Source organism: Acanthaster planci, linkage group LG04, assembly GCF_054643075.1.
Source record: "Acanthaster planci isolate LZ-2023a linkage group LG04, COTS_SCS, whole genome shotgun sequence".
Lineage (NCBI taxonomy): Eukaryota > Metazoa > Echinodermata > Asteroidea > Valvatida > Acanthasteridae > Acanthaster > Acanthaster planci.
In genome coordinates, this window is record NC_141780.1 from 22,676,186 (window position 1) to 22,690,399 (window position 14,214).

Consider the following 14,214-nt stretch of genomic DNA (forward strand, 5'->3'; position numbering starts at 1 on the left):
TCGGTCCAAAATAATCCAAATATCAGGTCGAAATTTTCAAGTCGGTCTGTAAGTAGTATGGGTGAGTTGATGGGGCCAGCGATGATAATACGCAGCGTGTAACAATGTATATAGCGAAACAGTAAACCAATAATACCCTTAGCGACCGTCACAATTTGTGTAACATCTCTCAATTCGGAGAACCGAAGACCCCTCCTCAAAGGGGTCTCAAAACCTTTATAGTCCAACTAGCTGCACTATGAGATTAATGACTAGCATTTCTGTCTATCCTAATCCAAATAATTGACTTTTGTGTATGCATTTTGCAGGTATGTTTACCATCAGACAACCTAAAGCTAAGCTCCCTTTCTCCATTATCTGTTTGCTTGGACTTTTCCTTGTGATCATCGTCAACCCTGTCAACTGTAAACCGCCCAACATCATTTTCATCTTGGCTGATGATTATGGTTTCCATGACATCGGTTACCATGGTTCCGAGATCAAAACGCCCAACCTGAACAAGTTGGCAGCTGAGGGTGTGAAACTAGAGAATTATTACGTTCAGCCCATCTGCACACCAACAAGAAGCCAGCTAATGAGTGGAAAATACCAGGTAGGTTTCAGACGGCAAAATAACAGAAGACAGAAACATAAACCCTTTTGTATTTGAAGGTGAACACCTATCATAGACCTCCTTATCTGTTACAAGGTTTGAGTCGAAAAGATATAAACTGAAAAGTTTGGTTTGCTCATCAATTAAGTAATTTTCATCGGGCTCAACATGCTAAGTAGCTTTTCGAAAACGTGTGTTTAATTATTAAATTGATTAGTTGGGATTAAAACCTCTCAACCTTTCTACTTGTAGTGGCGTTGACGTTGTGACTATTTTGGCTCACTGTCTTGATTTCTGACGAAAAAGAGTGCAAAGGGACGATTTACCGGTTACGGTAACGTAGAGTGGACGAAACCATCAAAGCTTTTAAAGAGTAAAGTTCAAACACTTCCAGGTTTTGATCCAATGCCAGCTCATTGTCTTGCTTGCTGTTTTCTTGTCTAATTGTTGCAGCCGGTATTCTTGTTTGATAGATCCACACCGGGTTACAACACGGGATTATTGGATTTGAACAACCCGACTGCTTACCCCTTAATGACGTCACTTTGGCCCAGAAACTGAAGGAGTTAGGATATGCCACCCATATTGTGGGCAAATGGCATCTCGGGATTTATAAGAGAGCTTGCTGGCCGACTCGTCGCGGATTCGATAGTTACTTTGGTAAGGTCCACTTCTGATGAAAACGTACTAATTTACGCAGGTTCTCATTTGATTTTGTCAACTTATGGAACTGCGTTTTGATACCGTTTACTTGATTTAGATGATAGTACGAACTTCACTTTTTTTCAAACAATCGAATGTCACGTCTTTACTTCTTCAGGCTAGAGTGTGGCCTATATATAACTTTTAAATAGTGCGCCACTGTGAATTATTAAAGCGACGATCATGACACCGCAATTCCCCCTTAAATCAAATATACCCTATAAGATAAAACAAACTCAACTTCACCCCCTTTTGTGTCTAACAACTCCATAAAGGCTACCTCCAAGGAAGTGAAGACTACTATACCCACAGTATAGACCATGGATTTGACTTCAGAGAAAATGAAGATGTTGCGTGGAACTACACTGGTCACTACTCAACTATGCTGTTTACACAACGAGCGCAAGACATCATTCGACAGCATAGTCAGACTCCAGACAAGGTACTGGGCGCGGAATAATAATAAGAAAAGGAGTGAATGGTTTGTTTTCCAATCCCTGATGAACTAAATACTCCAAAAATCATGGCAGACTACTTTTCCTTGTTTCAAGAGAGTTAGCACGAATGGTACAATCAATATTTGGTTTGCTTAAAGAACTCAGCGCACACTATTGTGTCCAGTGTAAAATTGTCCCTTTTTCCCTCCCTATGTAGCCATTATTTTTATATCTGCCGTTCCAAGCCGTGCACGAGCCCATGCAGGTACCAGAGCAGTACATGGTTCCATATTCGCACATCCAAAACAAATATAGAAGGATTTATGCTGGGATGGTGGCGTGTATGGATGAAGGGATTGGTAACATCACCCAGACGATGGACCAGCTGGGAATCTGGAAAGACACTGTACTAATCTTCTCAACAGGTCCGTTAATTTCATATTCGTAGGGTTTGATTACGGCATTTCGATCGTTAGAGATTGAAAGATGTGTGTGTTCTGGAGAGAGTCCGAACTAGCTTTCCATTAAAATGCATGAAATCTTCAGTCCCTTGTCTTTGAGATGTTGAACAAAGCCTGGCAGTGGAGATCAACTGTCTGTGATATCTCTGTGTTATTACGGATGAGATGACCCTCAATGGCATCTATACATAGGGCCTACATTGCTTTCAGAAATTCTCGACATATACCAGTGAAGTGTGAATAGGTTTGAAAGGTGCAGACTATTAATTGCTGTAAGTTAACAGTACCATTCCATGTTGCTTTGTTCTAAAAAACATCATCTGTATTGACACGTGTTTAATTACATAGGGTTTCTACACCAATGATCGCATTCGTTTATAAGTGATAACTTTATTTCTTTCTGGCTTCCCTTCCTTTGTTCCTCAAAAATAACAGATAATGGAGGACAAATTTACATGGGCGGCAACAATTGGCCCCTTCGTGGGTGGAAAGGAAGTTTGTGGGAAGGCGGTATGCACGGCGTAGGCTTTGTGCATAGTCCTCTCTTACCAACCAAAGTACAAGGTACCATCAACAAAGAACTCATACATGTCAGCGATTGGTTTCCTACACTCGTTGCGGGGCTTGCTGGAGGCAGTTTAAATGGTACCAAACTGGATGGGTTTAACGTGTGGAATACAATAAGGTAACATATCAGCAAACCCATTTTGAAACCCTGAACAGTTACCATGTGCAATTCCGAAAATGTAGAAAACAGGGATCATGTACCAAGCTTGTTATTTTGTAAAAAAATAAAAAAATACGTGTTTGTTATGAATTGTGTTGGTAGCTATTCTTGTACGCACTTTACTTGAACGCATGCAGTTATATTGTCATGAACTTCTTTGCATCTTCCCTTAACAGCCAAGGTGATCCGTCTCCTCGTGATGAACTTCTGCACAATATCGATCCACTGTTTGCTCCGCCTACCAAAGACTCGATGCCTGTACTGGGGAAGAAAGTGTTTAATGAGACCATACGGGCGGCAATACGCTCGGGCGATTGGAAGCTTATAACTGGGTCGCCAGGTAGGTTGCATACATGTATATGTGTGTCTCAGGATTTCAATGATAATCGTAGAGGCTACTTAGTCTGACCTGTAACCTTTGACCTCATACAGGTAACAGCAGCTGGATTCCCCCTCCTGGTTCTGGGATCACCCCTCCCACCCCACACGACCCACCTGATAAGATGGTCTGGTTGTTTAACATCAGAGAGGATCCCAACGAATACCAAGACATGTCATCGCAACGTCCAGACATCGTGGAGCGTTTGATGAAGAGGTTACAGTATTATTACGAGGGATCAGTGCCGGTGGTTTACCCAGCAAACGACCCACGAGCAAATCCCAAATATCACAATAACACTTGGAGTAACTGGGAGTAACCCTGTTTTGAACATTTCGTCACCGAGGTAATAAGCATGGGCAGAGACAGTTATCAAAATGAGCAATAACACAATTCAAGTGGTCTTTCGTGCATGGAGATTTTAATGTTTTGTAACTTTTATAAGTGTTTTTCTCAATTTGTCATTGAAAATTGTTTTGGCTGTACAAGACGCCCATCGTCTGAGATTTAACGACCAAAGAATGGGGTTTGAATGTTACGCAAAATTTTGGACATGTAGGCCCACACATATGTAATTTTTTTGTGAACTCATGAGTATAAATAAATATGCTAATGTGTGTAAATTAAGATCTGATGTAATTTATCATGGGTAACAAATAAATATCTTGATTCTGTAAGAATGAAGTATTTTCTTGGATTTTTAATTTGAATTTCATTGTAAGATGGACAGTTGTTATGGAAACGTTTCCATGCAGCTCTAAATATCTAACGAATATTTTCCTGGTTGTCCAAAACATTGGAAGTAGTTCTTTCTCATAATATCATTATAGTGATTTTCATGTTTGGTATATGGTTGTGTATTAACAACGAAAAATACGGAAGATTTTTATTTTAGGATTATATGAAACTATTTACGTTTGTTCTTGCTCATAAATAATCACTGCAGCCATTTTTTAAATCAAAACTCACAAGTTGTTCTTTTTTATAGCTTCTGCCTAATAAAGGCCTGTTCGGCGATTTGATCTTTTCTTCGTTTGCGAACGTTATCATGTGATTCAAGGTGTCCTTTCATCTCAGTGATCATGAGGGTTGATATTGATGACTGAAGTTCATGTAAATGTGATTGTCTCTTGCCATCTAAAATTTAGTGGACACCCGCCCACTGATGAATAAGGAAATTTCCAACAGCATATGCACTGACTATCTTACAGAAATTTTGGCATACCTCAAAATGCGCATGGGTATTTATGGAATACGACAAAAATGAGGAAAGTCACAATGAGAGGATTGGAGTCATAGCAACCTCGATGCGATAAAACACATGGCACAGTGCGTTGCGGAGGCTAAAATGAACGAAGACGCACATATTAAACCAATGTACGGTTACAGACTAATAAAACCAGACCCGTCGCGGGGGGAGAAACCGCCCCCCCCCCCAAAAAAAAGCCTGAAGTTAGTGATTGGGGTGACTGTGCTGATACTATAGGTGTCAACTCTCGAACACTATTTCGTGCACAGCTGAGGATTGGAGCCGTAAGATTGCATCTTTCCTCAGCGTAGACAGGTCATCACCGATTCTGTGACTTGTGCACGCATTCTGCTTCGTGTTTAAGCTGTAAGCTCTTGGTCCGTCCTTCCTCAGTGCTTGGCTGACCAGAACGTCACGTGGGACGGAGAGAACCCCCCCTTCCACCCTTTTGTGTTGGTCGGACCGGAATTTATAAGGAGGATGTGTTAGGTAACAACAGTCTGTAGAGTTTGGACATGTAGGGGGTACCCCTTCGTTCCTTATCTTGGCGGGTATAAGTTGAATAGAAAGCTGGCATTGTAGGTGACGGAAATGCGATTTCTCATCAGGAAGCAAACACGAGATCAACCGTACACCAGGGGCTGAGAAGTCTGATGATCGATCCAAGAAAATGGGTAAGCTCAGTCAGTGCGCGCGCCAAGGGCCACTCAGACGGAACATCGAGCAAAGACCATTCTTATTGCTACATGGACTGATCATGTCTCCGTATACCGAATTGTGTTGCGATGGCGGGTTAGTGTGTGCATTATTGACTGGGATACAGAAGGTAAACACAGGGCATTAGTGCTTTGTCTGTCATCATGGCCATGCTGAAACATAATCTTTGTAAACGTTAGCGGGGGAGCCATCCTGTTTTGCCAAAGTGTGAATTTTCTTCAGTCCCGAATCCCCCTCATAGACGACGTTGAAAAACTTTTGAAAAAAGGTGAGAGAGTGGTGATTCCACCAATAATAATGAAATACTGTCCATTTCTGGAAGGCGTAGGTCTAATGTCAAGCCACCTTTCATTTGAAAAGACAAATTTGCTAGTGGACTAGCGTCGAAATGATATCGCAGGCCCTGAGATGGTACCTTTGTGATTCTGTGCCATAGGGCCTACCTTACGAAGCCCCCATCTTCATTTAATTTTCTAATCAACAGTTTTCGTTTCTTTTGCATGATTAAAATAGGCCTATATAGCCGAACCAAAATGATCTGTAGATGCACATTGTGACCACTGAACCAAGAAGTGAAAATAAATATCTTAAAATAACCGTCTGTGTTCAGTTTTGTAAGTTCCTAATAGGTACCGGTAAGGCTCAATGAAAATAGCGATTTGGAACGTGTTCTCTGGCTGGAGGGCAGATCCAAAACCAAATGGGGGGGGGAGTTTCTTCTGGAATTTCTTCTGTAGCCTTTTATGACATTTCTGAGGGGTGACACCACATGTTTGGCGTTTTAAAACGCTTTTGCAAGGTAGGGAAATGAAATGGACAAAAGAATCGCCTTGCTATTATTTTTAACAAAAATTTGCTCCTTTGAGGAGGCATAGAACCGATTCCCCCATATTCTTGCTGTGGTAGAACCCTCGCTGTGAAAGTTGAACATAACGTGATCTCAGAACATTTTGCGGTTATAAATATACATGTATGAAGTCATTAGTATATACCTGAGAATTTTAAATATATAGTTCCCACTATTCTGAAAATGCATGACTTATTTTCTGTTATACGAACTTGTTTAAATGCCTTACCCTTTTAATGTTCATTTTTTTGAATGATCGTTTTAGGGAATGTTACATAAAGCATCACTTGCTTATAACACTAGTTTCTTTTATGGATGTAGTGGATTTTAATACGGATGACTACAGTGGTATCCAGGGAATCGCTCCAATCAATTTCTTGTCTTCCTTATTCGTGCGTAGAACACCAAACGAGTATCCAAAAGGAAAATACCCTTTTGCTATAAAGTACATTTGAAAAGCCAACGCTGATTTCAACTTTTCTGAAGATTAAGTGTGCATCAACATTTTTTGCTGCATAATTAAATCTAAAAAAAATAAAATTAATTTACTCCTCTGATGCAAATCTGTAAGTGCAAATTTAAAAGAAACAATGTACACTGTATTCAGAACAAGGCCAGTTCTAAATACATGTTTCACAAAATAGCAAAAAGTGGTAAAGTTAGGCCACACAAGTGGGACCGGCGTCGAATTACACATGTATGTAATCAGAAAATAAGCCGTATATCGGCTTATTTTCTGATTTTTTAATTTCTAATACCAGAAGGTACTAATCTCTCAGGTTGGTCTGTAATTAGTATAGGTGGCTTGATGGGACCAGCGATGTATGACGCGGCGTATATACGGAGGCAAATTTTAGCGATCGTCACAATTTGTGTAACATTTCTCCATTCCCAATACCATGTCCTCAAGGACCCCTTCGTTCTCAAAAGGGTCTCGAAAAGTTTCAATTTAAACCGGTTACACAGCTATGTAAACCTGGCTATGTAAACACTTTCCTCATTTTAATAAGATCGAAGGCTTATTCCAGCATTTCTGTCTATCCTAATCTAAATAATCGATTTTTGTGTATGCATTATTTTACAGGTATGTTTACCATCAGACAACCTAAAGCTAAGCTCCTTTTCTCCATTCTCTGTTTGCTTGGACTTTTCCTTGTGATCATCGTCAACCCTGTCAACTGCAAACCGCCCAACATCATTTTCATCTTGGCTGATGATTATGGTTTCCGTGACATCGGTTACCATGGTTCGGAGATCAAAACGCCCAACCTGGACAAGTTGGCTGCTGAGGGTGTGAAACTAGAGAATTATTACGTTCAGCCCATTTGCACACCAACAAGAAGCCAGCTTATGAGTGGAAAATACCAGGTAGGTGTAGAATGAGTGAGGGAAATTATTGGAGTTTTGTGCTGAAAATATTGTAAAGAACTACTATAACTGCGTAATGCTATTTTACTATGGAGAATATTAATGTAGGGGTAGGTGGATTTCCAAGTGAGGTAATCTGATGCCTTAATTAAAATCTATATAACCTTTGACCCATTGATTCCCTTTTAGTCGATCATCTATCGAATCAGGAGCAGACCAGGAGAACTTTGATGTCTGTTTTTAGTTGTTGAGCCTTGCATTGCCTTTAGTTGGTGGGCGGACCCACCTCCAACGGATGCAGCAGAACCGACTGCTACATTAAAGAGTATATGTTTAGTTTGCTATTCGTTATGAGAGCCCGTTAGTGCCAATTTTTTTAATTGATTTTTAGATTTTTAAATTCTTCTTTTTTTACTTAAAAAGTGTTCTTTGTTTTGTTTTTTTGCTTTATAATTTTTGTATTTTTTTATTAATTTTTATTTCTTTTTTTGGGGGGGGTGTATTTTTCGAAACTTTACGATACGAAGGTTTGGTACGTGGGCATTGTCTTTTTTTGGGGGGGAGGCTCTTCCGTTGTATGTCCTTCTCTGTAGCCGCCGTCGCTTTCTTTGCTCGACTCCCTCTGGGTCTAGTAATCCCAGAAGATGGCACACCGTTTCTCAGCTTACAAGGAGACCATTCTGAAGGGATCTCAGGGGTGCACCGCAGCAAATCAGTTCCCATAAACAGCAGTGATAAATCCCCATACTTCACAAATATTTTTCAAAAATACTCACAACTCTCACAGGTGTTCAGGCTGCACAGAAAAACGATGTTCGACATGTCTTCTTTCATTCTTCTTTCAATTTTTACTGAGTTGACCAATGAATTTTTGAGAAATTCTTACCGAGAGCAGACCACCCCTAAAATGAAAGAGATTTTACTGCCCGGATAAGTAGCCATTTTGAAAATGCATTCCTCTGCAAAACGGCTAAATAGTGTCACTTTCGGACCTGAGTGCATCCAAACGGCTCAAAATTGGAAGCCCTGAGTCCGGGCCTGAGGTTTAGTGCCACATTTCTTGAATCCTCCAGTTCCATGGCTCTCAGGACGCTCTAATATAGAATAGTTTGAGTGTATAACTTTTATTCATGAGCTCGGCGGACATATTTCTGGCCCGTTTACGTGAGTGCACTCTCAGGTGCCTTCACCGATAACCACAAAGTTGCCCTGAGGTACTCAACTGCCCTTCTATTAAACACGCAACATCAACAATGTCTGTGTGGTGTTTTTGGCGAAAAAGGCCAAGTTCTGGCAATCTACGGTGTAAGTTACGCTGGCTGAGACTGATATGATTACAAGCAAGAGAAGCAATTATTTCGCCATAATGTAGATTCCGTTTGTCCGGAGCTGCAGCAGCCATGATGTCTTCCAAAAATATGAGGGGAAAATGAAGAAAAAAAATTATATATAAAATATTTAAAAAATAAGTAAATAAATAAAATAACCAAAAAATAAGAAAAATAATAATTTTTGCACTAACGGGCTTTCATAATTCGTCAACGTTCTAAATTTTATTGCTTGCTAATGCTCATTGCTTCTCTGTTGCATGTGACGCAAAGCAAATTTACCCTTTTCCAGGACTCATTGCTCGTTATTTCAGACGTATTCATTTAATTCTGATCAATTGTCTCTTTAAAATTCCCAATGACAACCGATGAGAATGAATTTGCTACTGAAGTGCAGTAATGTCAGGTTTTGACCGCGTGTTGGTTCAAATGACGTCTTCCCTGCATTGTCATAACCTGTACAGACTTCTTCTTCCCTAGATCCATACTGGGTTGCAACATGGGATTATTTGGCCTGAACAACCCGACTGCTTACCCCTTAATGACGTCACTTTGGCCCAGAAACTGAAGGAGTTAGGATATGCCACCCATATTGTGGGCAAATGGCATCTTGGGATTTATAAGAGAGCTTGCTGGCCGACTCGTCGCGGATTCGATAGTTACTTTGGTAAGGCTCGTTTGTACTTCCACATTTTTTTTATTTTACACGATTTTGTTCTGTTTCTGTTTGATATTTTCATTTAAGTTTGGTAATGGTGGTATAAATTCTTAAGAAATGTAAGAGTGATCTTTAAGTTGTGCGTTGCGACTGTAGAATCTGTCCTATATTTTTCTAGTAGTCCTCAAAAACATGACAAACATACAAAGGACTGTAGTGAATCTCCAATCTGAATCACTCTCTCTGCTTGCGGCCCAACTATGCATGTGAAGGTTTTCTGCTTGGAAGCCAAGACTACTATACCCACACTGCATGGCAAGGATATGATTTTAGGGAGAATGAAATAGTTGCATGGAACTATACTGGTCACTACTCGACCACGGTGTTTACACAACGAGCGCAAGACATCATTCGTCAGCACAGCCAAACTCCGAATAAGGTAAAATAGGCGGGCACAGGCGATTTACTTTACTATTATGAATTCATTATTTGTAAATAACAAAAAGGAAGGTTTAGAAGCCAAGACATCATCGAAATTTTCAAGGTTTGTCTTTCAATCCCAGTGATAAACAAATATGCACAACATGAATTAACGGGCCAACTTTACAGTAGGTTTAAATTAAATTTAGCGCGAATCAAAAAAAAACCAAAACAAAACAAAACAAAACTAAAAGCAAAAAACAATATCAAACATTGCTTGTGACACTATGAATTATATGTCTGAACTCAAAGTATAGGCTTGTATTTTTTCTTTTTGTAGCCATTTTTTCTCTATCTGCCGTTCCAAGCTGTTCACTCACCCTTGGAAGTACCAGAGCAGTACATGATTCCATATTCGCACATCCAAGACAAATTTAGGAGGATTTATGCTGGGATGGTGGCGTGTATGGATGAAGGGATTGGTAACATCACCCAGACGATGGACCAATTAGGACTCTGGGAAGACACAGTGCTCATCTTTTCAACAGGTTCGTCAATTTTATAGTGAAGACTGAACTAGCCTTCCCGAAAGGTTGTGTGCACGAACTACTGGGGATATAGCAAAAATCACACATGGTAGGTTGAATGTGAAACACAGTGTGGACCTCTGCACAAAAGAAGTCCAAATAATGCAGGGTACGATAGTGTTGTGTGGACTTGCACACGTCCACACAATGTTTCCCCTCTCTGAAAAACAGTTTCAGAGGCATTTTGGGGTCAAGGTTACCTGTGGCAAAATGAAGAGAAACAGTCCAGGAAATCGTCATAAAAAATCCACCTCGAAGGAGTCATCCTAGAGGGAGAAAAAAGGACCTTATTTAACCACAGGAGAACAAAAGAATGTCCACGCTTCGTCTGTAAAACAAGTGTGTTTCTCATCGCATTGTCTGTGAGATCTCATTGCCTGTATCTTTAAATGAACTGTTATCTTTCTTTTAGATATTGACATCTGTAGCTTACATTTTACTTCGTCGGTCCTGTGACTAGATAGATTTAAGGAGTGAAGGAAACCATGGTCTCTTGTGTATGGATCGTGGCGCTGTGCAGCACGTGGCGCGTTTAGCCATGAAAGTGCGCCACGAAAGTAAAATGTTTGTTTCTACTGTCTACATCATTGGACCTCATCTTATCGTATCAATGATTACTGAGTTCTATAGCTAATTCAATTTTTTCCCATTCCCAACTTTGTTCCTCCAAATGAAAACCAGATAATGGAGGACAAATAGCTGCAGGTGGCAACAATTGGCCCCTTCGTGGGTGGAAAGGAAGTTTGTGGGAAGGCGGTATGCACGGTGTAGGCTTTGTGCATAGTCCTCTCTTACCAACCAAAGTACAAGGTACCATCAACAAAGAACTCATACATGTCAGCGATTGGTTTCCTACACTCGTTGCGGGGCTTGCAGGAGGCAGTTTAAATGGTACCAAACTGGATGGGTTTAACGTGTGGAATACAATAAGGTAACATATCAGCAAACCCATTTTGAAACCCTGTACAGTTACCCTGTGCAATTCCGAAAATGTAGAAAACAGGGATCATGTACCAAGCTTGTTATTTTGTAAAAAAAAAAGTATCTGTAATTAATTGTGTTGGTAACTATTCTTGTACGCACTTTACTTGAACGCATGCAATTATGTTTTCAGGAAGTTCTTTGCATCTTCCCTTAACAGTCAAGGTGATCCGTCTCCTCGTGATGAACTTCTGCACAATATCGATCCACTGTTTGCTCCACCTACCAAAGACTCGATGCCTGTACTGGGGAAGAAAGTGTTTAATGAGACCATACGGGCGGCGATACGCTCGGGCGATTGGAAGCTTATAACTGGATCGCCAGGTGGGTCGCGTACATGTATATGTGTCTCAGCATTACAATGATAATCGTAGAGGCGACGTTCTACTGGATCTGACCTGTAACCTTTGACCTCATACAGGTAACAGCAGCTGGATTCCCCCTCCTGGTTCTGGGATCACCCCTCCCACCCCACACGACCCACCTGATAAGATGGTCTGGTTGTTTAACATCAGAGAGGATCCCAACGAATACCAAGACATGTCATCACAACGTCCAGACATCGTGGAGCGTTTGATGAAGAGGTTACAGTATTATTACGAGGGATCAGTGCCGGTGGTTTACCCAGCAAACGACCCACGAGCAAATCCCAAATATCACAATAAAACTTGGACTAACTGGGTTTAGATCTTTATATTGTGTTTTAAAATTTGTTTTAAATTTCATTGTAAATATATAGTCAGAATAGGATGAAATTTTAGGTGTTTTCAGTCGAATTTTATCAACAGCATTCATTTTCGTTTTAAGACGAACATCGCTGTTCAAACTATTTTGCTCATGCTGCCTATTTTTTTAGTTATTAATTTTCTGGTGTTGAGGTCATGAATAGGGGAAATAGTATCCAAATTCACTGAACACGTATATTATGATCTAATGTGATTTATTGTAGACAATACGTAGATTTAGATTTGAATCAGACAAGTATGTTCATCTGATTATTTCGAAGTTTTGAGGCGAAAATGTCATGAAACCGTTGTCACGTAACTCTGATATTTGTATGAATCGCTCAATCTAGGTGTCTCACTAGTTTTCATTAGGGTCTCCAAAATGTTTTATTGGGTCTAAGTTTGTCGGTCTGCTATTCTGTAATTCCTATGCAGTAATTTCCATGTTTGGAATGACCATACCTTTTAATCTAAAATTGTTGAGTTTGTTTATAGATTACGAAAAAATGATCACTACAGCCATTTCTCCTCATTTCAGAATTTGTATTGGTCAATAAACATCATAACATTAAATATTTGTGAAACCGTTCGTCAAATAACATACCACAAGGTACAAATAGGAATTTCCTCTCTGTCTTGGAGACCTGTCGGCGACCTTTTTTAGGCACAGGCCTTAGTGACCTTAATCTTTCCTAATTAATCTTTAAACCTTTTACCGTTTTTCTGCTTGTGCCGTCTTTATCTTATTAAATTTTATTTGAAGATGTTAGAGTGCAACTTTAACGATGAATATATTAATTTTTTTCTGTGGCCCTCTGATTATTTTTTTATTAAAAATTATTTATTCGGATGTGTACTTATAACCACATATTTTGATAAGATGATTCTGATTTCTTTGAGTTTTAGTCGGGCCGAGACCTAAGTGTTATTCAGTTGTATCATGCATTGTGCTTTAACGGGAGGGAACACTTAGGGGCCCCTATTTTCTGGAGGGAGGGCACTCAGTGTCGGTTTGATCATAACTGAAACACTAACTAGGGTTGACTATCACCAGATTTTGTTTTCTTTCTTTAATTTCTGAGCAGGGGTTGGGGGGCCACGGGGGGATAGGCATCGATCGAGGGGGTGGTGCCCCAACCCCCTTAGTTTCGCCACTGTTCCCATAGGAAATTACTCCGTAAACGGGATACTACTTACGTAAATACCATTGTCGTTTCATCTCAACAGGGCCATTTTTCCATTTGGCGCCCTCTACGCCCGCCCACTTTTTTTCAGCTGATAAAGATTATCTGATTATTAATCAGCAGATTAAGGGATCTGTATGTGGTTTGGGTGTAGACTAATCCGATTAGACGCCATTGCTGTGGCACCGCACTCACACGCATATTCTTCAGCTTGACGCGCGCGTGACTTTAGCAAATCACGACACCCTGTTGGTTGAAGAGGCATGTAACGCGCGCGTACCACCTGTCCATGAGCGTTGTGCCGCCGCAGTAATGGCTTCCAATTCTGGCGGTCGAATTACACTATAGGGCCGTTTTGCAATACTCCGTCGCAGGCCTCAACTGTTTTTTTTTTACTTGCTGACTTTGAGGTTGTAAGCGCAGTAGTAAGTCTGATAGTGCCACAAAAGATCAAGGAAGATGCAGATTAGCAAAACATTAGAGTACTTCAATTTAAGTTAAACGCTTCAGGCCCACAATCGGGGATTAATTTCCTAAACGAAGCCTGAGACGGAGACAAAGTTGAATATTGGAAAACGGCTTAGAACAAACTTCCTCTCGTTTAAGCTAATTATTTGCTTATTACCAGGAGTCGTGAAGTTCTGCTCTATCACTCATGGTGAACTTTAACCATCGCTTCTCGCCTTGTTCCCTGGCATTTGCACGCTTTCATGCATGCATAAAGCAAGGAATTGATTGGGAGGACAGCAATAGGAAATGTTAATACAAAGAAATGAAGAGTTATTTCCTGTAAGATTACATGAAGCTGTTCCTAGATAGACTGAGACTTCTCATGGGGGGGGCAAACGATGA

The 14,214-nt window shown here is 40.4% G+C and overlaps 2 protein-coding genes across 3 annotated transcripts; both read left to right on the forward strand.

Annotated features, from left to right (window-relative positions):
* Positions 1-57: 57 nt before the first annotated feature.
* On the forward strand, positions 58-3,617 carry LOC147799492 (arylsulfatase I-like). The gene is made up of 7 exons (XM_087135577.1): positions 58-61; positions 309-592; positions 1,066-1,252; positions 1,570-1,736; positions 1,949-2,007; positions 3,096-3,259; positions 3,352-3,617. Exons 1-7 carry the CDS (start codon positions 58-60, stop codon positions 3,615-3,617), a joined length of 1,131 nt encoding a protein of 376 aa, XP_086991703.1.
* Positions 3,618-4,880: 1,263 nt separating this feature from the next.
* LOC110984141 (arylsulfatase B-like) lies at positions 4,881-13,053 on the forward strand. Of its 2 annotated transcripts, none has more exons than XM_087135976.1 (8): positions 4,881-5,221; positions 7,196-7,479; positions 9,288-9,474; positions 9,738-9,904; positions 10,226-10,433; positions 11,154-11,403; positions 11,614-11,777; positions 11,875-13,053. In XM_087135976.1, exons 1-8 carry the CDS (start codon positions 5,218-5,220, stop codon positions 12,138-12,140), a joined length of 1,530 nt encoding a protein of 509 aa, XP_086992102.1. In that variant the 5' UTR covers positions 4,881-5,217; the 3' UTR covers positions 12,141-13,053. The 2 variants fall into 2 exon arrangements, with proteins under 2 accessions (XP_086992102.1, XP_086992103.1); XM_087135977.1 differs by lacking the exon at positions 4,881-5,221 and adding an exon at positions 5,261-5,532.
* Positions 13,054-14,214: the final 1,161 nt, after the last annotated feature.

Coding starts and splice junctions, on each gene's coding strand:
- LOC147799492 (XM_087135577.1), top strand. Junction 1,737..1,948: donor ATAGTCAGACTCCAGACAAG/GTACTGGGCGCG, acceptor CTCCCTATGTAG/CCATTATTTTTATATCTGCC. Junction 2,008..3,095: donor CCCATGCAGGTACCAGAGCA/GTACATGGTTCC, acceptor TTCCCTTAACAG/CCAAGGTGATCCGTCTCCTC.
- LOC110984141 (XM_087135976.1), top strand. Junction 9,905..10,225: donor ACAGCCAAACTCCGAATAAG/GTAAAATAGGCG, acceptor TTCTTTTTGTAG/CCATTTTTTCTCTATCTGCC. Junction 11,778..11,874: donor GCTTATAACTGGATCGCCAG/GTGGGTCGCGTA, acceptor GACCTCATACAG/GTAACAGCAGCTGGATTCCC.